General features: G+C 34.7%; 1 protein-coding gene across 1 annotated transcript in view; it reads right to left on the bottom strand.

Moving 5' to 3' along the window:
* Positions 1-15155: 15155 nt before the first annotated feature.
* Positions 15156-24157, bottom strand: part of IGF1 (insulin like growth factor 1) — a 48289-nt gene continuing 39287 nt past the window's right edge. Inside the window, exons 3-4 of the mRNA XM_057420488.1 lie at positions 23910-24091; positions 15156-16878 (exon numbers count right to left, since the gene is read on the bottom strand). Of these exons, the coding sequence (XP_057276471.1) occupies positions 16819-16878; positions 23910-24091 (242 nt within the window). The 3' untranslated portion in view covers positions 15156-16818. The remainder of the gene's footprint in view (positions 16879-23909; positions 24092-24157) is intronic.

Below are 24157 nucleotides of genomic sequence, written 5' to 3'. Positions count from 1 at the left end.
AATTTATCTTTATGTTCCTCTTTTTTTTTTTTCCATAGTGATTCCACTTTTCCTTTTGCTGAAGTGAAGGAAGTACATGCTGTAAGCAGACCAAAACATTTTTTTTTTTTTTTTCCCCAAATCTTTTTAAGTCCATAGTGTCTCCCCACTCCCATGGTGGACTTTCCTATCCTTACTTTTTTAAATCATAGTTTTATGATTTCATTAAGGTTCTTAATTAATCAAATTTAGCTATGGAGATAAAGGGCTTTTTTTCTAACTTCTTGGTTCTTGCCATGTGCTGTGCTTTATGTTAACTTTCAGGTAGCATTTTAATTTATTGGAATCAATTATTTGGAAACCCACATAACTTAACAGTTATATTCCTTCCCCCCTCCCCCCCCCCTTCCCTTTTCCCCTTGCCTATGTGTTTATGAGCTTTGTTATTGTAGGAAATGTTATTATGATATTATCCATATAAAATTTTTCAGTAACTGAATGATACTTCAGATCTGTCTTGCATCAATCTTATTGAGCCAAGATCTATGATTTCTAATCAGTAAAGTTCTTGACTATCGTGGGAGTTTTGCTCAATTTAAGACCTGCAGTATTTGGCCTGTAGTTTTTCCTGTACTAAAAGAACTCGATCATGTTTTCATGTAGTACTCTTTTCTATTGGTTTTCCTTTCCAGGATCTCATTTCCTCAAAGACATCTGGCATGTAAAATTGGCTGACAGGACTCTTGCCTGGTGCATGAGCCTTGAAGTATTAGCACTGTAAAGCTCAGTGCCATATCATGAGTGTGTTTTTCATTATGTTGGGAAGGATGAATTTCCAGTTTATTCTTGCGCACAGTCTCAAAATGTTTCTTACAGCAGTGCCTGGACAGTTGAGTTGTTATATGTAGGAGCTGAACCTCTAGCTGGTAATGTACAGAGAGCAATAACCTGTTCAAGTGACCAGTCTCAAGACACAAACTGAAAGGCTTGATTTTTCTCTCAGAATTGAATGACATGAGTGAATTCAGAATAATTGTAGACCATTTTCCCCCCACTTGTGATTTTACTTCTCTGTAACCAGGTTGATGCACTTTAAAAATACTTGTTTTGCAGAGTAGTCACACTTTATATCTTTTTAGCAAAACAAACCCAAACTCAAGTAAACCTAAAATCGTTCTCTAGTTCCGTTAATATGAAAGGAGAGGTTTCCATTAATCATACTTAATTTTTGATAAGGTTCTTAGGCAAGCTTATAGCTGAACTATTTTTAGTTTTCTAATATAAGGAATGTATAATTGAAATGTTCCGAGCTGCTGTCACCTACTGCACGTAGCATATATGTGAGTGGTATTATTCCGTTAGTCAGACTTGCATCACATTTGGGCTGTCATACGTTCAGCTATACTGAAGTCAGGGAGCTGCAGCTTCTCTCAAAACCCTGTAAAGCTTGTGTGTCTGTCATATTAGACAGTCAGGTGAGTGCCAAATTCACTGAAGCTCACTGAACTGAATATATTGAGGCCACAATTGCTGCAACAAGTTAGAGAAATGAAGCTATAGAGCAAGTGGGGGTGAGGTGGAAGAGAATGCACAAAATGAGAAGCAAGCAAGAAAAAAGGATTTATTACAAGTAGTAAGGAGAGGAACCAAATCTGCAACAGCTTAAGCTTCCTCAGAGATACTCTGGTCAGTCACTCCTGGTATAATTTCCCTATGCATCAGTTTCTTGGGCTGTTTAATTCTTGATCTCATGGCTCCTTTTTCTTCCTTGTAGCAGCCTGCTACTTTCTAATATGTAGGTTCCCACGCAACTGGCATACTTGACTTTCCTTTCCTGTCTGGTTGTCCTTAATTCTGCATCATACACAAAATTTGGGTTTTGGCTGCTTCACATCTCTGAAATTGTAAGGGGAGAAATCAGAACATTTCTTTCTAATCAACACAAATGTAACAGTGAAGTGTCCCACTGGCTCTGAATATCTTCACATTGGCGCTGTAATAAGTGTGTTTAGACTTCTAGGATTCACATTGCTATGAAGGTAGAGAGGTTGCCTTGATTTCTGTGTTTTTGAAAGATAGCAACTCATCAAAACTGTGCATTAAAAAAAAACCCAACACTTTATTTTAGAAAGCAGAACATATTCCATGCTGAGCATAGCCTTGAGTGTCTGCTAAGAATCTGAAACAGAGGCAGAACCTAAAATAATATACCCATAGAAAGGATGCCGAATGAATTTGAAATCTGTGCCTGTTTCAATTTCAGTTATTGGTTTTTCACAAAGGAAATAGTTTCTCATTTTTCCAATGTAAAATAAGGCTTACTGTGTTACATATATGTCCAGTTTAGTGGAACTTCATTAAACCTTTTCAGGTAGTTTACAATTTTCAGAAAATTAGGTAGTTTTGTCAGAATGTCATATGTGTAATGAATTTTAAAATTTACAGTAAAAACCAGATTTCAACATCTCCTATGTAGAAGTGTGCAAAAAAGAAATGTGCAAAACAGAAAGAGGAAGAAGTTTTCTGTCTTTTCTCTACTGAGTTAAGCAGATGTGAAGGTAAACTTAGAAGTTGAAGTTAGCAGAAATTAATTGTAATAAAAAAATCAGAAATTGCTCGTTCCATGTGTCATGATGTCTAAATATCTACACTGAGGTAGGTGTGTGTTTGTTAATATGGATGACTAAAATTAGTACTTTAACCCCAAAGTTATAACTTGACATTTAGATATGTCCCTGGGTTGGCTGTACTACTCTTCAAGTTTCTACTGTGAATTAGCTCCTCTGCATGCCCTAGAATGTCAAAATGAGAATTTTGAAACAAATATTTTCACCTGAAATCTGCTTTGTCAATACATAGATTACACACATAGTCTTTATATTTAAATGATTTTTTTAAATGACAAGTTTAAATTCTTGAAATGCCCCATAGTACATTACCAAACTGAGTTAGTCAGTCTGAGTCAGTCATCTGACTTGTTTTAAAGTAGGAAAATATGCACCATAATTTCTTATTTATGAATCTGATCTTCTTCAGATCCTGCCTTTAAGGTGAGATGAATGCTGTCTTCAATCAATAATAAGATGCTTACATTCTTTCACTCCTTTCTTCTTGACACAAGTTGCAAACACAGATTGTCATTACCGGGCCTTTAAAATAAGCAAAATCTCAGTCATCTTTTGAGCAAAGTGCATGGCAAATAACTGGCACATGAATTTGGTGTATTGTCTTGTCCATATTCAAAACCTGTCAAAATCTTATTTGATTAAGCATAAAATCCCTCTCTGAATGCCATTGGGAGTATTGATGAATATTCAGCTTTTCATTGTCTCCATTTTTTTTTAATAAGCCATTGTTAAATTGCATGTTAGTTTTTCCTTTTATATGAATACAGTTTTAATCTCCAGAGACTGAAGGAATTGTTTTCACAGCAAGATTTTGTTTTAAGTACTTCCTTTTTCAATTAAAGTTGGAAACTGGTAAAATTAGTGTGTACTTATTACAGCATGTTTGTCTGATGCTCTTGTTTCTCTCATAAATATATTACAAAAATCTTAAATCTTGCCATCCATGCTGTGATTAGAAGAGAGGTCTCAGTTACTAGTGACTCAGAAAGCACTGGTTTATTATCTTCTTGAAATGGTTCAATTTTCCTTTTTTTTCTGTTTTGAAGCTTTTGGCCTTTTGACAGAGGGTAATGGCTGTTGTGCAGCCCTACTGACAGAAAGTGTTGAGAAATATGTAGCAATTGCTAATTTCTCCAAACTCAATTATCACTTGTCTTCTTCCATGATGTAAATTCTTGGTTTGGTCCCATATAGGCATCGATTTCTCAAGAGATTGTTAGAGAGAGATAAAAACCCCTCTTTTGGCAGCTGAGTTTCTGCATATGTTTTTCCAGGAGACCAATGAGGCTACGTTTTGGCAGAAGTATAATAAAAATAAACCCGTTAGGAGTGCATATATGTTTTAGATTGTAATAGAAACTGCTACACATAAGTGTTTACAATGTTCGTAGAAATCTATATGTAGTTTTGTTTGTAGGCCTTTTTAGAAGTCTCTGGTATCTGAGGACTGTACTACGTTGTGTTTCCAATGAGAATTCTGTGTTGATGTCAGGATACTGGCTTACTGTCTTTCACTTTCTGAATTTGCAGCCTGGTAGGTTCTGATATTTGATACTTCCATACTTTAAGGATGATATGTTGAGAGTGGGATAAATATATTCCCTGTGTATACATCTGATATGTTTATCTAATGCTACATTCAAATGAATGTAATAGCTTAATTTTTCTTTGAAGTTACTCTGAAAATTCTGGATTGACTTTACATATTCGTTTTAGTACACAGGTTAAATTCTACATCCACAAATACAGAATTTGAAACAATGACTAGGAACAATTAAAAGGCACAGAAATAGGCAGCAAACTTAAATGTATGAAGTATCATGGTCCTGTGACATATAAAAATAGATAATCTCTTTGTAACTGGAAAAGGATGTCATAAACATTTTAAAGGCCTTGACAGTACTTCTCATTGTTTTCAGTAGCTTTCTCATCAGATCTATCCTACAGTTGGTGCTTAATTTCCCAAATATAGAACAATACATCTGTAGAAGATGTTTGTTTTTAAAAGCACATGGAAAAACAGAGTTGGAATTACTGAGTGCTGCTCTTGGTTCTGTTATGGACTATCTGCACGTATTTTTAGCAAGTTAGCTAGAATTTGGTCTTTCATTTCTGTCTGATGCAAAATTAAGATAATTCTGCTTCATTTTCTCCTGAAAAACACTGTGAGATGTTCCGTAAGTAGAAAGAATTATTCATTCATGAACTCATAATGTAATTATCTGTACTAGTTACTGTCATTTTTTTATGTTATGCTCAAATTATATGGCACAGCACCTTGATAATGTGTTCAGGCTCCAGTAATCTGAGGCACCACATGACACATATCTAAACTGAGTTTTGGAGGGGCCTTCATCATAGAGTATTATATAATTACTGTTATGCTTCAGCTTTTACATTTTTCCATTTGGCCTTGCAGCTTCCTGAAACTTTTGATGTTAAAATTTTGCAGATTTGCTGTTTTCCTGGGTAGTATCTCAGCAATTGCATATACACTCTGAAATAGGGCAAGTAATAATAATAAAATTTCTATGTAGGCGGGCAAACTGGGTAGTAAAGAATCCACTGTATTGTTATAAATTACTGAATGTTGAATATTGAACAGATTTTTTTAGAATGGGAGAGACATTCCAAAGTAAAGTTGAGTTTGTGTGTTCCATTGTTTGTCTTGATAGATTTATGAACCTTTCAAAATTTTATATCGCACATTAAATCAGCTTTTTGTGCAGCTGGAAAATCCCTCATCAATTCAGGCTTATGCTGCATACATCCATGTACTTCTAATGGTTCTAACCCTTTCTGGTGCTTGAAAGAATTTAAGAAGCTAAGGTAATAGGTCAGGAAGAAATCACAAGATGCTGGAGAAGCACGCTGGTGTCATTGGTTAAACTGATTTTTCAAGGTGCTGGGGACAATTTACCTGTACCTGACACTAGTGTGCTACGTGATATTAGAGAAGTTATTCTGCCCAAGCCATAATAAAATTAAAACGTTTCCATTCCTTTCCCACTTTTGAGGATGTGAGAGCCATAATGGGGGAGTGTGGGGGGGGTGTTATTATATTCTTAGGAAATTTTCAGCATTAAGCAAATAAATTACTATGTTTATCTGCTGCTGGAAAGCTTGAAGGTATAGTGAGCACTGCAAAGTGGAGGACAAGGTATCTTCCTCTTGGCCTAGACATACTCTCATACAGAAGCCAGATCACATAGAGTATGCTTCCTGAAAGATTCTCTGGATGTAAAATTGCTAGAACATGAGGGATTGAGAGAGAATCATAGAATGGTTTGAGTCAGAAGGGATCTTAAAGATCATATAGTTCTAACCCCCCTGCCATGGGCAGGGACGCCTTCCAGCATACAAAAATACTTGTGCACACACAAAACAAAAAAGAAACAGAGAAAGAAGGTGCTTACAGTACTACTGAACGCTTAAGATATGCCAGAAAGGATAGTTTTAGAACCATGTATGTAATAAAAGACATTTTCTGAAGTAATAATTTGTCAATACATGGGAAAAATACTTTCAGATGTAAATTTAAACACATATTTACAAAGTATTCTTATCTCGGGTACATTGTGTTAGCTAAATGTGATTATACGGATACATTCTAGGAAGCTAACCTTAGTAATGGTGATTGTAGCTCCTTAATTAACACTGTTACATGAAAAGCAAATATCCAGCTGCATAAGAAGACCAGAGAGTCTGAGGAAATTTAGAATCTATTGTTAGGAGACAGTGAAGAGTCTTACTCTTCTCAAACATCAGTGAGAGAATGTATTCAATTTTGCATTAAAAAAGGGAATAGAAAAAAGAAAGAAATAAATGAAGAGAGAAAATAAATAAGCCAGCATATGTGAAAAGGTCACTAATAGAATAAGATCAAATCGAGGAATTTGTACTATGACCTGGAAAAGAATCAGTACCTCATGAAATATAGGAAGCCTGAAGTTTATACCTGGCAATTTCTTTGAAAGTCATATAGTAATTTTAAATCCTTAAATAAAATAAAATTTAGATAGACCTCTTATAAAATATTATTAAAAAATATCAGTGAAGGAAATAAAAAGGGTATCCAGAGAAATAAATTGAAAAAGACTAAAACTCATTGCGCAGCTTTCTGTTGAAGTAGTAAAAGGCATATCATGAGTTAAAGAAAATTTTAATAGTACATCTATATTAATAAACTTATGTGGAAAAATAATTATGGACATAGAATTATAACAATATGCAGATGAAGATCTGCAGGAAAGGCAATGAAACAAATTATTTTCAGAGAAACAAGGATTTGAAGAATGAGAAATGAAGAAAACTATACCCCTCGCACAGTATGATTAGTGACTTTGGTAGGGATTCTGCAGTCAATTGTTTCAATAAAATACGTATGAATCCACATAATATATTTGAAAGAATTAAATAAAATTATATCTGAAATACCTAATAACAAAACTAAACAAGAATTAGCAGCTTCTCTGTGACCTGTTAGAGGGGGGAAATATTTTATTTTCCCTGGTCTATCTTCTTTTAAATCTAAAAGATCTTAAGGTGATTAGAATTCTATGGTTTAGCATGCCCAGAGCTGCTCCACTGTGCAGCAAGAATAGGTGATACATGGAACAGAAGGAAAAAAGCAAACAAAAAGAGTCAAAACATTACTTAGTGTAGAGAGCACATGCTGAGCAGGGGAGTCCTGGAGGGCTTGGAGTCTGGTCCGAAGACAGTACATTTTAATTTAAGTGATTGCTGCATTAAAGGTTATGTCCAAGCACTCCTCAAACAAACAAAACCAACCCAGTGGTAATCTGGAAATCCTGCTTTAATCTTTGTTTTATCTCAGCTTGACTAACACTTTTCTTCCTGTTCAATTTCTTCTCAATGTTTGGGTTGTCAAAATACAGAGATGACAAATTACCTCTTTTCAGAAAGCCAGCAGAAAATCTATGTACCACTGATGCATAGTGTAACATAAGCAAACTCTTATGAATGTTAATAGCTCTGTCACGCTCTCAGTTGGTAAAACATACTTTTCAGAGGCCAGCCCTTTTTGCAGAGATGCAAGATTGGCTTAGAATCACCACTAATCTATCTGAAAAGTACGCACAAGAGAGAATCAGTTAAAATATATGGTCGTAAACCAAAAATAAGGCGATAATGTGTGAATAAAGTTTTTTTTTTAGCCAAATATAAAGCAGTATGAAAATACAGGACAAAATCACATTTGGCTGAATGAAGTTGTCTAAATTAAAAAAAAAAAGAAAAAGATCTCCACACCCAATGTAAACTTCATACTAGTAAGATTTTTTTCCATGACATTTTTAACAGTTGCTGTAGATAGTCCTAATTTTTCCTGCTTTATGTTTTCTGCTTTTTAATCAGTGGTGTGTGCACATGAAGAACTTTCCACTCATTCCATGACTGTTTAGTGTTTTGGGGGACTTTGGATGAGGGACCTAATTTACAAGAATTTTGGGAATCTGAGGTTACCCTGATCTTCCTTGATTGCATACTTGTTTCTGAGGCTTGGCTTCACAAGTACCATCTTCATCTACCTACGTGATACCATATTTATCAAATAATATTTATTCATGTACTCACAGATTCTGTTCTTGAGAACAATGTAAGTGATAGAAATAGAAGGCATAGTAATGTAGTTCCTTAAATGACCCCTTAATAACTTTGGAAGAGTCAGTACAAATTAGCTACTACCTAGTTCTTTTGTAGCAAAGACCTCTTGAGTGAGTTGCTGTATCAGAGTGAGTTCAGGTATCCTCATCTGTAGGTGAATACAATTTTTTCCTTCTCATTACTATTAATTTTATCTATAGGTTCCATAATTCCTTCTGCTGACAACTTTATCAAGGTTCTTGAACCACTGGTTGGATTGCCATGTCAGTCCTATCTTAGGAGTGAAGCCTGCTCATCCTTTCAAGTATGCGTATGTCCTGATTTTGGTGTATTCTGAGAATTTAAATGTGTATGCCACAGAAGAGAAAGGAAAAATGCAATTTACTGCAGAATCTATATGGATGAGGAATTTTCAACACATTTTTTTATTAACCATAATCCTTTATTAGACCTCACAGAGGTGTAAACTATACATACAAATACATTAGAAAGATACCCTCTTAACAGTAATGCTTCACATTTTGGACCTGATACCAAGAGGGTTGCAAACATTTCAATACATTCTACAAACCAAAGGGTGCATTAGCCTTTATGAATACAGAGTGACAAAGCCCTTTACTGAAATCAAAGTAGATAAAAGTGAAAATCAGTCAACTACTTCTTCCAACCTTTACCTACCATAAATGCATATAAAAGCCTTTAAAAGCATGAATACACTATTATTTATGGAGCAAAGTTTACTGTTCTAGACAGCTCATATAGAAAGGGGAAGAGAATGGTCAAGATGGCATTACATGAACTGCAAACTAGCAAAAATTCTTGTTTTTTTTAATATTTGTACATATTCAGAGCTCCATTATTGATTTATTGGTTGTTACTAGAAAAGCTTATAAGTGCTAAATGGGGAGAATAGCGCAACAAAGACATTGTTGAGGTATTTGGGGGATTCTGCAACACAATGATGTTACATACACAGTATGAAATATTATTTGTCATCAAGTAGTGACATTGTATTATGAGTAAGCACACGAAAATAAAAAGAAAGAATAAATCCAGTTAGAACTTTAATAGAGAGTTTAAATGTTTTTTAGTGAATGAACATTTAACACTTGTCACTGTTTGGTTATAACAGCTTGAAATGTTAATAGTAGCATTATTCAGTAGTGAAATCATGAAATCAGAAATTCATGTATCCACATTCATGCCTGCATCACGGGAACCCCAGTTTTAGTCACGATACCAATTGAAGTTGAACAGTGAAGAAAGAGAGGACAGTTAATATTGGAAAAGCCATCCTCCTGAAAGCCAAGTGCTATTGATCTCTTCAAGTAGCATTTTTGGGTCGCTTTGCAGATAATTTGGGAAGAGAGACATCTCATATATGATTCGATTATCAGCAGCAGGTGGTGCTGCTTCTTCTATTTTGTTTCCTAAAATCCTGAGTCTTGATAAACATGTTCAATATTCAAGAAAAGACTCCAAGGATTAAGAAACTGTAAAACAGAACCATCACATTCTGATAAAAGCAACATGAAGTATCAGATTACAGGTGAAGCTGTTCAGGACATTATGAAGTACCTGTATGCTTTCAGTGGCGCATTTCATGACACATTTTGATGAGACTTAGTTTAATCAGGCAACTATTATCATTATATGCTTTTTACAATTTTTTTTTTCATCTTGCACAGGATTTCTATAGAATTCAGTTGAACTAATTCCTTAGAAATGATAAGAAGTGAAAAGGTACAATTTACATACTGTATCATGCAGTATAACTTGCATGTGCTTTATTACATTCAAACTTGTCACTATGTAGAAACCATGAATAGTATTATAGTTATTATGCAGTATTGATATAATTTTGATGTAAAATTCTTATATAATCTAAAAAAAAAAAGAAAGACAAAAGTTAGAATTTATCTCTGTGCACAAAATAAGGACATTGTGCCGCTTTCATTGGTAGCACTTTAGTCTATTAGTCTTGGATCCTTTGTTATTGATCATTGTTAATGTGTGTTTTTCTTTCGTATCAAAAGCCAGGTTAATGCTAGCAAAAAAGGAAGAGTGGAACATTCATTTGATTTTAAAATTAGAAAGTTAAATATTTCACTACAAATTATGAATTTCATTAAATCTGTTGTAAATACAGTTATCTGGTTAAACCTTTTTCTTTAATGCTTGTAAGCGTAGCATGATCCTATTTATTGTTACAGTCTTTTTTGTTTTGCAGGTATTTTATTGTTGCTTTAGATGAATGAGATGGTACTAATGAACATAAAACACAGTAAGATGGAATGTCTTTAATTTAGTTAAAAAAAGGGTAAAGATGGTTCACACTTTTAGAATATGAAAAAAAATCCCCAACAGTATTTGTGCTGTTAAGAACTTCAAACAAGTGTGAATATGTAATATTGTAGATGGGTGTATGTATGTTAAATATTTATGGGAAAGAATGTTTAGCAGCAGAAGTATCCTTTTTACGCTCTTTATGACTTTTGTGATCCAAGCTGGAAAAATAAAAAGTTACTGAAGAATACAGAGAGATCAAAAATCATTACAAGTGATTTGGGATATAAGAATTTACAGTGCTGCATCTTTTCCACTTTTTAATTAGTTATGGGTATTACAGAGGGGCATGAATTATTCTTACAGAAAGCACCTAACTGACAAATGAGATTATATTATTAAACGAAGAAATTTTCATTCTTCTCTCTATTACCCATTACTCCTACTTTGAAAGGATGCTTACACTTAAAAAGTCTCACTTAACAGAACTTAGTTGGAGAAGAATGAAACAAAAGACAAATTTAAAATCAATGATTTCATACCAAGGCCCTCAGAGTTAGTATTTTACATCTGCACTTAAACAGATAGATAGATTTGTCAGGTGACAGCAAAGAAGCGTCTTAAAAATCAGGTAATTTCTTTTGCTGTGAGAAACAAAGTAATGATCTAACTTGTGACACCCATATTGTACAATGTTCTTCTAAAATTAGATTCCAATTGGATTATTGAATATAATCCAAGAGAAAAAATGTGTAAAAAGCAAGAAGTTCAAATTTTACTTGAGAGGAATAAGAAAAGCATAAAATACACGTGCACACATACATGCACATACACATGCACACATTAGAACATTATATATACACATATACATACATATGTCTCTATATATGTATATATCTATATATACATACACACTTTATGCAACTAGCATAAGATTTCCTAATGTAAGCATCAGGGAGGTCCTTCTTGTTTTGGTCTCTGCTATACTGGTATCTCTAAACTGCACTATATGAAATCAAGTTTCAGATATTCCCATAACACCTTTCACATAAAAAAAACCAAGAAGATTTATATATATCAGATACTGTGTGTTTGGACAGGTGCAGTTCAGTAGAATATTCCAATGCTGTGAGAAGAAAAATGTGTAGTGTAGGATTAGAATGAGTAAAAACTTTGTGTTAATAACTTTTTTCTTTCTTTCATGATACCTTTAATCTACTTGCTTTACTTAATGTGACTTCCACACATTAATTGGATAATTAGTAATCTCATCAAGGCAAATTCTTTATGTTTTGTGGATTGTACTAAGAAAAAATCTTAATCTCTTGCAAGCCTCATCTCCTCCTCCTGACCACTGCCTCCCTAATCAAAACAAAGTGAATCAAGCCAAAACACCCCCTACCCCAAACAAGGAGACAAACAATAAAATTATGTTGTAATAGTGTTTTAACTAGGTTTGCTGGGGGGAGCGTGGGAGGAGGAATGAATGTTGGTTTTGAATAGAAGTTTAGTGTTCGGAAGAATTGTTTGCACTAAACAGTATCCTTAAAAGAGGGACCAGAATAGGTTGAGTCCCCAAATAAATTATTACTATTCCTTTTCAGACTAAAAATAAAACATTTTAAATATATTGATTATACCTTCATCGGAACATAAGTATTCTATCTAGCCGGTAGTTTCCTAGAATCTCTATTTGGGCTTAACTTATCATCATTTCAAAACAAAACAATGAAATGTGTAACTTTGCACATTAGGATGTTTATAGAGATCACATAAAATAAAATAATAAAAAAAAATAAATCACAGACTCTTAGCCATATATTTCAACTTTTTGTCACAATTTGAAACTGGTGCAAGTTAAAAATAACATCAGTTTCATGCTAGGATTCTTTTTTTTTTATTCTTTTTTTATAAAATCAGATGCATTTCTTTATGCCTTTTTTTTTATTTCTTAAGAATTTGGACATTTTGGGGGCATGCCATGAGTGAAAAGGTAATTGAGTAAAAATGAAAGAATTATGCTCAATGAAAATCTCGAGTTTATCATGCCAATGACTTTAAGCCTAACTCAGCTGATCTCAGGCTACAGTGTGGCTTAGAAATTTTTGTTATGATAGAGGACTAGCATTACTCTGAACAGGCTTTCGGTCATATCCATTCTTCTCTGACTTGAAGTGCTTTTCTTCACCTGTATTTCTGACATAGAATAAAGATTCAGAATTATATTTCAAGTCTCTTTTTTCTTGCCCACTTCCATCTATTTAGGATTTTTTTTTCTGTTGCTGAGTGACAAAAAGTTGAAAAGTTACGGCTAGTTGTATTTCTACTTTAATAAGTATACCTATATAATTGACATTTTCATACATTAAAAAAATATTTATGCTTTCTTTTAGATTTTAGTCAAGTACTTTCTTAAAGAAAACAATAGCACCACTTTGGCATTGTTGGCCAAATCAGTAACAGGTAAAGCAAATATGCATACACTTTTCTGAACTCGTCTTATCACACACTTGTTAAAATGGAGGGCCAGTCTTCATTAGTCAACTTTAACCATTAATAATAAGTCAACAATCGGCTCATGGGGCAGCTGAACATAGGTACTTATAGTATATGGAATTTTCTTCTGTAAAAAAAACTAAAAAAAAAAATTGACACTGTAATCTGTCTTGGGCAAAAGGTGCCTGCTTTGATGTATCTACAAGGGCTGGACGCAATATCCCATTATTTGATTCTCTTTTATCTCTTGACTCAATGGTATGAATATGCCTCATATAAGTCTTTCATACAAATGTAAGTGTAGGTTTGTAAGCACGTTTTGAGCAGAATACAGAATTAATTTTCCATTTAAATTTTAACGATTATGGTTACTATGGAGGTGGCGATCAAATTCTGCTCCCTTGGTGAAGGAGATATGTTAACTTCAGTGGGTTTAGATCTGTAATTATTTTTGAACTAACTGAAAATAATGAGACTTAATTCACATTTTTACTGCTGCACTTCAGTGACATTCTGTGTAATAACTGGATTTTTATGTCTGTTCCAGAATGCAAAAATCTGTGACTTCTGTCATGTGATTTACATGATATGGAAGGTTGGGACTCGAATTTTCCTTACCACTTAAGTGATTTTTGAGAATCAATGAAATCCACTGGGAGCCTGGTTCCTAAATATCTGGAGTGCTTTTGAAAATCCAGCTGAATCTTTCAATTTCTCTAATTAGAAGTTTTTCAAGTCAGACTACTTTGTACTTTTGGAAGGGAGATGTTTTGGCTCATGCTTCAGCTTCTTTAAGTAGTGGATTTACTGAGATTATTGAGCTAATGCAGCCCTTTATCTTTCACACTGACTGATATATCATGTGCTCCCTGCCATATGACTGGAGGTTTCTTATACAACTGCATATTTCCCATCCATGCATTTCCGAACTCTGTGGTGATGAAGCTACTCTCCATTTTGTGATACCATTTATTCTCTAGTAAAGCAAAGTGTTGCCTTTAAACCTTGTAACTATTCATTATTTATTGTAATTTCTTTCAAGGATTGTTCTAAATTGTTTAGACAGTTGTCAAGCTCTCGTGTTAGATATTGCTGTCTGAGTGACATTTTCTAATTATGATGTCTCAACAAGAGAAATATGGCGGCAGAAATGTGAGTGCATGAATCCCAATATAAGACCAAAATCTGAGTTTACAGGAATTAAATAGCCCGATGATGTACGGCTATTTAGTTATATTCACAGTGCACCTGTAAAATGCTGTCTGCAAAGAAACTTGCCACCACAGAGATCTGTAAGTTACTATTTGCCATCACACCTTTCTTCCCTCTTCCCCTTAGAACTTCAGAGGAGGTGAGTCAAAAAGAATCATTGGGCATGAAATGGAAATATGTATTATGTATGTGACATCAAAATAATGGCATATTCTAGAGTGTGTTTCAGAATTCTTAACAACCACTGAAGTAAAAATACTTCCATTTCCATCCTCTCTGCTAAAAAAAAGTCTGTGAGAGCTGTGACAGATATCAGAATTGCTACCTCTGTTTATTGAATTGGTGGTAAACAATTTCATTTCCCCATCTGTTTCTCTGTACTTTCTTCCATTTCAACATAACTATCTCAGTCAGTGACAGCTGTGATATATTCTTTTTATTCATTTAGTGTTCTGCTTTTACATTGCAATGGCAGCCTATTGTGGATATAAACATGTATCTCACAGAAAATGAAGGGTATAAAGAATTGCACAGGAGTCATAGAATCATAAAATACATTGCACTTTCCTTGGAAAAAAAAAAAATCTAGCTTTCTACAGGAACCAAAAAGGAACTATAATTACTTGTTGGACTTTTAAGACCTACTTTTCCTGCCTGTTTTACGAGAAACTACTTGAGTAACTGTAAAAAAATTCAGCCTTCAGGGATTCTTCTCTTGAGTTTCAATTAAGTCATCTGCTCCCATGGACATAGTAGAAAGAAAGGCAGATTTGAGCCTTTAAAAAGAGATACTTCCTTTACAGCTCTGATCCAACATCTCCCTAATCGCTCCCTTTTCTCTGCCATCTTTGGGGCTGACCAAGGGTTACTTTATCTCTTGTCTGAGCTTGCCGTGTACAGGGATTTTTTTTGGGGGGGGGGGGATGAGTAGAACCATGTTGCAGTTTTGGACAGGGTGGAACAGTGAATTCTACCCTGCCTTCTCTTCCACTTTCTCACTGATAAATTTATTGCTCACCTTGGAACACTTGGCTACTTATCACTCCTTACTGTGTGGCTGATCCAGCACTGAGGTGACTTATGAAATGGAGCATAGGACACAGTGCTATTCAAGGTCAAATCAGTGCAGTACCTATCAATGTTACATGGCAGAGATTATCTAGAAATACGTCTCCCACAAGAGTGCATGAAAGGTGATTGTAACAGTTTGAAGGACATTCTGGTTCATCTCGAGGACTCTTTCTACACTGTAATTTGGTGATTAGATTAGCTTTTGTGATTTACAGGATGATGCAGCAACCTAATTAACAGTCAATTTAGTCACATCTGATTGTGGGAAGAATTAAAATGACAGAGAACTTGAGTAACCCTCTGTTATGTTTGAATAAAATGCCTGTATTTCAGAAAGATTTAGGTCCTGATGGACTACCCTTTAAAGTTATTTGAGGGTTGTTTCTCAAATTGTCTTCTCTGGGCCTAGGAATCTATGAATTTGTGTTCCACATAACTGCAAATGAAAACACCACCATTCAAACATCTAACAGAAGAAAGGTATCTGACTTCTCTTTTGAAGATGGGAAAGTTATTTCAGTGGTGGAATCTGAAGCCATTTTAGTTCATTTAAACTCAATATTGTTTAAACTGTTTTGTTATTTAATCTTTGGCTTGATCTTTCGATATTTGCTTTTGCTTATTACCATTTTGGCCAGACCCTTTCATGTAACAAACTATAAAATAGCACCGTTGTACTATAAAACAGAGATTTTTACATACTGTTTGATATATGCGTATTATTGATATGCTAAATTTTACATACTGCATTATATGGAGGAAGAAAGAAGTTACCTATACTGTGGCAAAATAGTTACCTGGAAGAATCATTAATGGGTTGAGAGCCTATGTATGCTTTAACGGCTTTTAGAAATCTTTTGTCTCACAAACTGCAATAACTTGCATCTTTGCAAGAGAAGAAAAAATAATACTGTCTTAAAACAAATGTATCTATAACCCATATTCTGTCAAAAAGCCACGGATGGAATTAATGGATGTTTAAAACTGTATATGTTACCTTACTGCTGCTGTTACTGGGAATGTCAAACTGTGCAAATATGAAGGGGTAGACAAACAATGTTATCAGACACTGTAAAACAAACAGCCTGTTGCTTGTATAGAAGTGCAAATAAAATAAAACACCACTTAGACAAGGCTGATGAATGACTCCAGCAGCCTGTGTTCATAGGTTAATTTAGTGCAATTGGATCCATCAAAGGCCCATAAATTTGTAGGCTTTTGAGGGGCACAGGACTTTAAGAGATTTTGTGCAGGACATTTAAAACAGATTAACAAACAGTAATATATCAACCACAGAATTTTTTAGCTCTGGGCTTGTTAAAATATTCTGTTCTCTAAAGACTTGGTATTGGAATGTTTAGTTGCATTGTTCACTGGGAGAATGCCCATTGGTTGAGATTGCATCAAGCTTATTAAACCATAGGTTTTTTTTAAGTCTTCCAATGTTTAACAAATAATTTATTTACAACAAAGTATCCTGCAGATGGCACATCCATTCTTCGTTCTTGTGGACGGCATGTTCTTACATTCTGTAGTTTCTGTTTCCTGTGTTCCCTCTACTTGTATTCTTCAAATGCACTTCCTGAAGGTGTAGAGAAAAAAAATTATTCCAGATAGGTTTTAATGCACTCTATGAAACTTTTATTAGTGGGAAAAATAGTAATAATGAATGGAGAAAACAGGTATTCCTTGACTCATCTGCACTGTTTATTTTCCTTGTGGCAACAACAGTTATTCTGAATGCTGGAATTGTTAGAGCCTTTTTGCCAGTTCACAGAAAACATAACTATACAAAACTTCTGTACACTAAATTCCTTGTTCTCCTAGACATAAATATTTTGATTGCTGTCACTGTTGATCTTGGCAGAAGAAACATCTACATACTGGAACGTGGATGGGCTTAAGCATAAGGCGGGTACCAAAGATTTTCTTTCCTTCAGAACAAGGACATTTGCAAGCAGGATGTGTAGGGGCCAGGGAACTTCAGAGTTGTAACTGCAGGATTTATGGAGCCCGCTGGGCTTTGGTACCCCGTGGTCAGAGGTTTGCAAAATTGCTGAGTAGGACACTGTTACCTACATTTTGCGTAAATCACATACTAGATGTGTAAGGTTTTTGTTGGATAAGGCGTTAGGAGGATAAAAGGTGTGGGTTCACTGCAGGAGCTGCGGCCAAATAATTGGTATTTTCAAAAAGAGACCAGGTGATGTGCCAGGCAAATCAAAAGGACTTTGAAATGAATAATGCACTGTTCCATGCATAGGTAAGTTTCCAGCAACAGTGCTGGGTGTGGCATGTATCTTTGAGTTTGATTCCATATTTGCCATGCTGGTAAATATTACATGTTCCCAAATCTTTGCACACTTTGTACTAGACTAGAGGCAGAATTGTTAAGTGACAATCTTCATCAGAAGCTAAATTCTCAGTTAACTGAAATCATTTTTGTTGTCCTCAGAAACTGGCAAAGGATCACAAAACTTGTGCTCGCATAGAGCTTATTAGTTTTCACTGGTTTGATTGGGTTCTGGTGGATATGAGTTGAATTGTTCTTTTCAGAATATAAAAGAACCTCAACAAACAGTACTAGTAATTGTTAACTATACCACCAACAAGTAAGAACATTGAGACAAACTAAGATTTATCATCATTGACAAGCCAAATTTGTTAATAGCAAAGTATTCGTAATGAAAAAAATGTCTTTGTCAGGAACCTGCCATTCTAGATGTTCTTTCTCTAAATGCAATACTAAATGAAGATGAGATTAACCATCTAGTCACTACTCCTGTGTTCAGTAAGGTACTGGCTTGTCTTCATCAAGTTTTGCTAATATTGCTATAGAACAGATTCTTTAACATGGATCAAATACAGAAACAAAAATGTCAACAGAATTCTGCTTATCCATTCATTGAAGTAGCTTTTGCTGTTTCCATTCCTGTTTCTCTTCCAACTTTTTGAAAACTACCTTTTTTGTCTTTAGTTTTCCTTAAGTTGTTTGTAAGTTTTCACCTTGAAGTACGTATTCTGAATGAAACCTCCAGTTTTCACTAATTTTCACTATAGTCAACATCGCTGCACTTCACAGGAGTCTACCACTGTTAAGGATCCTGCCTTGTGTTACAAACGCTTATATTTGTAATAATGAACTAAAAAAACAGGAATTCCCTGACTCATCTGCACTGTTTTTTCCTCATAGCAGAAAAACAAAATATCCTCCTCAATGCTGTTTCTAGGTTCTTCTCTTTGACAAGAGTTTACTGGCATATAGGAAAAATGATATGCTATATTTTATTTGCAAAAAGTCATTCATATTTAAACGCTGCACAATCATGACCTATAAAATGGACAGTGAGAGCCTTATGAAACAACAGCCATTGTGCATTACAGTGGCTTAAATTGAAAATTAGCTACATGTTTCCCAAACAAAAATATAAATTCTCTCCACTACTGTTGTGGTCTGAGTTTAAAATGGATTTATTATCCAAAGAAAGCAAATAGTAAGATGTAGCAGGGTTTCAGTTATAGCTTTTAATACTGACATTTTGCCTTGAGACTGGGGGAGGATGGTAGGTTATTTTCAAACACTTCCTTCTCTGGAATCAGTATTTTGATGAATAACTACAAAGAGGTGGCACTGAGGGTGGCAGTAGTAACATGCATGCCAGAAAATGCTTTGACTCTCTTAACAGATTTTTTTCAAGTATGCAGTTTTGAGACCATTGGAAAAAAAATCAAGAAATGTGAATGCCTGATTCAGGTTCTCAGACCTGCATTTTTCTAGAAAAGTTTGCCTCATTTCTCAAGTCTCTGAAAAAATGGCAATTAGAAATTAAATTGTTATCTGTGATGCTTATTTCATTATCAGATACTCTTAGCTGATACTCAGACCCACACAAAGACATAATCATTGTAAGATGACATGCAAAATGTCGACTTTGCATTAGTTAGTTAATGAACAGAGAAGCAAAGACTTTAACTTATCACCTTAAGGATGGTTCTTTGAGGACAACCCAGTCTTAAAGTAAGATAACAACTACCTCAGGGATGGAGGGGTATTGGGAAGCATGCAGCAGCATTCTTATCCTGTGAGGATGGACGTTCAAACCTCATATTGGCATTAGAAGATCTTTTGCTTTATTGGTAATAAGTGGAAAACCTAATGTTTGTAGTAACAGGTATGACGTCTTAGCTATGAATTCTCTGGGGTCTCTTTGAAAGCTTTTTAGTTCCGTGGGCAGTGTGATCAGTAACATAATAACAAGGCTGTAAAGTAAGCAATGGGAAGAAATAATTTTCTGAAGTGAAAAGGCCAAGTTCTTCTGTCTGTTACGCCTAATGATTTTCTCATTGGCTTGGTAATGTGGCATGGCTGTAACAGAAATTAGGATTAGTGCCACTGTGCATACTTTGGCCTGTAATTGCATCTGTGAGTTGATACTGAGCCAATTACAAAATAATCTGGGAATTATAGGAAGATTAATGACAAACAATGCAACTCTTTTTCCTATTTCTTAGTGGTATTTTGTTAAACTAAAAATATTAATATGTTCTCCCTCTCTCTCTTAGTCCCATGTAGTATTTATTTAGATTTTGAAGAGTAGATGAAATATGAAAAGGATTTTTGAGAAAATCCACTTACTTTATTCTGTTAATACTCTGTTGATACATATTTATGTGTATTTTCCACATATTAGGCTTAAAGAAGAATAAGGACTAAAAATGAGGGAAAGAGAAAAAATATACCAAGATGCAACTCTAACTATTCTATGATTCTATGTACACCTTTCAGATTCTTTCGCTTGGAGTGCAAGTGAAAGTCATGCACTGTGGGTTTTTTGCTTTCCCTCTTGTTTATTTACTGGACTTTAAAATCAGCCTTACCAGTGTTCACATTCATGTAATAATTTTCAAGATACCTTATAGCCTAAAATTGGTAAGAACTTTGTGCCACTGGTTCTGTGAAACTGCTTCATTCAGAAAGGTCACAGTCTTCGCTCATAAACACAATTGTTGTGTAAATAGCTCAATTAATTCCTTTGCTTGAACAGAGAGCAATTGTTTTTCCAAGTTCTGTTCCCTAATTTTTCAAATTGCTGTTAAAACTTCATTCACTTAAGGGTAAATAGACTAAACATTTATTAGCATTTCTCAGAAGAGAAAAAAAGTGAATGAAAGAAAAGCTAGGTGGAACTGTGTACACTGAGGACAGAAGTTTAATTCCTGTTCTTTCTCCAGTTTTGCAGTTTAAAATGTTTCTAACTGCAGTTGAGGTAGAATTTTATAATGGGTTTGTATTACGCAGTTGATTAGTTTCTGGTTTTTATCAATCCTGGCAAGATGAATACCTAAGTATCTCTCATATTTCAGTAAGAATTTTACTGAAAGCTTTCACCAGAATCTTCAAATAACAAGCTAGTAAACAAAACAGGCTTTGGATGAACATAATTGATGAATGATCAGTAAATGAGTGAACAACAGATCCTGCAGCTTGGTTGGATTTTTTTCTTGATTTCTTTTTTTTTGTGACTCTGTTAATACCTCTAAGTATGTAATAACAATGTGTTTATTTTTTAATTTTTAATATACTTTTATATGTATTTGTGAATGCAGGTCTTGGAACAGAAGAAATAATGGTCCTATAGAGAAAGAAATATTCAGAGGTTCAGCTACAAACAAAACTCTACATGTACTGTCTCTGTAATGGGCCTTATAGCAGCAAATAGGCATTTTGTGGGTTCCCAGCCCACATCAATCGTTCATTGTCTGGCCTTCATCATTCAGATTTGTGCATGTAGTGTAGCAACATTTGTTTGTAATACAATGACTAAAGATCAGTATTAATGTAACCTTTAAAAGAAAGAACAGCCCTGCTCCATTGAGATAAGTTATTCTACCAAATAGTGCATAGGACAAATCATCCGCTCAAGGAACTGGGAAAGTAGACCACTTACAAAAACACTTAAACCAAAACCCAAATCCTTGATTTGTTGATTAAAATGGTTATGAAAAGATGCCAAATAAAAACAACATTAGAAGTATGAAGGGTGTAAGCATCTGATTGTGTATGAAATCTGAGAGTAACTGTACATATTATATATTCCACTTAATCCTGCCTTAAATCTTGTACCTAAATAAGAAAATATTAAAGAGGTCATATATATTCAGTTTAGATGTATAAGATATATATTTCATACATAACATAATATTGAGACAATATTCTAAAGCAGAAAAAAAATTGCTCAACTGAAAAATAACTTTAGTATAATTATTTTTTAACCAAAATCAGTGACACACTGTGAATTAGCTAAATGCATTCATACTGTGGGACCCTATCCAAAGAAGAAAGTATGAACGTAGCATTGTCTGGTTTAATGGAGGCATGTACAGCTGACTGCATAAAGAAAAAAAGGAGGAAAAAATAATTATATTTCATGTAGTTATTTTCAATATGTACCGGAGCTTTTCCAGATAGAGCTATGCTTAATGAATTCAGTTTCCCTTCTCATCCCTTCCCTGTATTTCCTATCTATTATAAAAATTAATAATAGTTTATCCTACCCTTTCTATATATTTGTTTCCTCAGTCTAATTCCCTCCACGCACAGATATTGATGAAAATTTCAGTTTGTTTTTCCCATCAGATTTTTGATATTTTATTGCCAAATTCACATCAAGAAGCATTTGTGATTTTTCTGCTTCTGTTCACCTCCCTCCTCCTTTTCACACACATCTTCTTTGAAGGTGCTGGGATTTTTAGGTTCTATTTTTTTTAATTTTATTTTTTCTCCCCTTTTCTCAAAATCCTGTCTTTTCTGTGTGATATACCATGGTTCATATTCCTTATCTTCTGAGGCTTTTTCATCCAGTTCTCTCCCCTTTCTTTTCCTCTGCTCTTCACTGTCCTTTTACTGCCCTTTTCACCTCTTGATTTTTTCTCCTTTTAATTTCCTGGATGATTTCTTCTACAGCTAGATTCTCTCAATTACTACATGCTCTAATTTTTTTCTTCTTCCAGTATCCCCACTTGAGCATTACCTCCCCTGCTGCTGCGGAAAGACGCAAGGCCTTTCTTCTGCTCCTTCCTGCTTGTAAGAAAAGAGTTTTCTTGACTATCTTCTGGGAAAAGGACAGCTGCCTGAAGAACGGTGACATCATTCCTTAGCTCTCCAAGGAAATTGGTGTGGAGATCCATCAGAAAGCTGGCAGGTATCTTGTCTCCCTTTGCTTGAAGTTACAGAATGTTTTACCCATCACCTTAGCAACAAGTATGGGAAGGAGCGCACAGATTACGGGCCAAGCCTTTTTTTTCTTTTCCTGCAAGCCTCAAATATATGTGTGCCCAGACAGAAATAAACCACAGGGTTTTCTTTTCTATAGTTAAGCTCTACCTGAAGAGTAGAGGCATACACTTGTCGTGTGTGCCTTTCGAGATGTTCATGGCTAAGTGATACTTCCAAGGAAGAATCATATAGCCACTACTTAAAAAAGCTGAAAACTCTTGAGGAAGAGGTGGAAGGATTCCATTCTATGGATTGACTTATGGAAAAGAAATGGATGCTGGAATGACTACAATTGTTCTTTACAGTTAGATGATATTAAGGAAATAAGTATATAGTGCTGATTTCTTGACTTTCTAGGAAATCTTATAAATTCATGCAATTCTGTTTTGCATAATTTCAGGATTGGGGCCAACATATATGTAAGACAGACAGGGTCAACAGCAACAAAATATATCACTTGAGGCTTACAGCAGATGAATGATAACATGTAAAACAGATGTTCAGAACTCAAACAGGAGAGATGGTTGGATGTGAGCTTATTGGTAGCTTGGACTAAAATGGATTTTCTGAGCTATAGGCTGTGATGAGGAGAAATGAGATTTAACTACATATATATACAGTATATCTAGTATGACAAGAACAAAAATCTGAATACCCTGTACTCCACCCCAATGAATATTTGAAGTGCTTGCAGAATATACATATAAAATATTAAATAGTTAAAATGAAGTGTGTAATGATTGCAGTGAGTATCCAGTTAATTTAGTTTTGATAAATAAATAAATAAAACCAAAATAACAAGGAAAGAAAAAAAAAATAGAATGTTTTCATTTACATTTAAAATTAATAGCAGAAAAGCTGTTTTTTCACTCTTGATCACTCACACTACCTTTTCCAGACAAGGCAGATGAATGAGGAGGCTTTGGATAGATCAGTTGTTCAAAATTCAGTGTTTGGTTTCTCTTTTGAAAGAAATCTTAGGTGCCATTTATGTCTGGATGATGTGAGTACTTGACATTTACTACCCAGGACAAAGCCTCACAACTACTAGCTTAGCAATTCCATGTTTTATTCAGTGTTCTAAGAGATGAGATGAAACAAATAATTTCCTACTTATTTCCTACTACAGAAAATATTTTCCAAAACTCCCGTAAATCTCAGTGTCCCTAGTAGGCAAAACACATCAGTTCGCAATGTTAGCAGCCTAGAGACAATTTTACTTCCCTAAAATAGGTAGGTTTGTTGTTTTGTTGGGTTTTCTTGTGGTTTTGTTTGGTTTTGTTTTGTGGGGCTTTTTTCTCTTTTTTTCCTCTCCTTTTTTCCCCAGCCTGGCCTACCTTTTGTGCTTTTGGCATATCAGTGTGGCGCTGAGCACGTACAGAGCGTGCAGATTTAGGTGGCTTTATTGGAGCACAATACATCTCCAGCCTCCTCAGGTCACAACTCTGGAAGCAGCATTCGTCCACTATTCCCTTGTGGTGTAAGCGTCTACTGCTGGATCCATACCCTGTAGGCTTACCTATTCAAAACACAAATGGAAAATATTTATGTTAGAAAGAAAATGCAATGATCTCAGAAGCAGTCA

The sequence above is a fragment of the Pezoporus wallicus genome, unplaced genomic scaffold (genome assembly GCF_028554395.1).
Source record: "Pezoporus wallicus isolate ANWC-B61680 ecotype Strahan unplaced genomic scaffold, APGP_CSIRO_Pwel_v1 contig_2871, whole genome shotgun sequence".
NCBI lineage: Eukaryota > Metazoa > Chordata > Aves > Psittaciformes > Psittacidae > Pezoporus > Pezoporus wallicus.
Note: the sequence above shows the minus strand (reverse complement) of the source record. Positions and strands in the feature narration are given on the sequence as shown.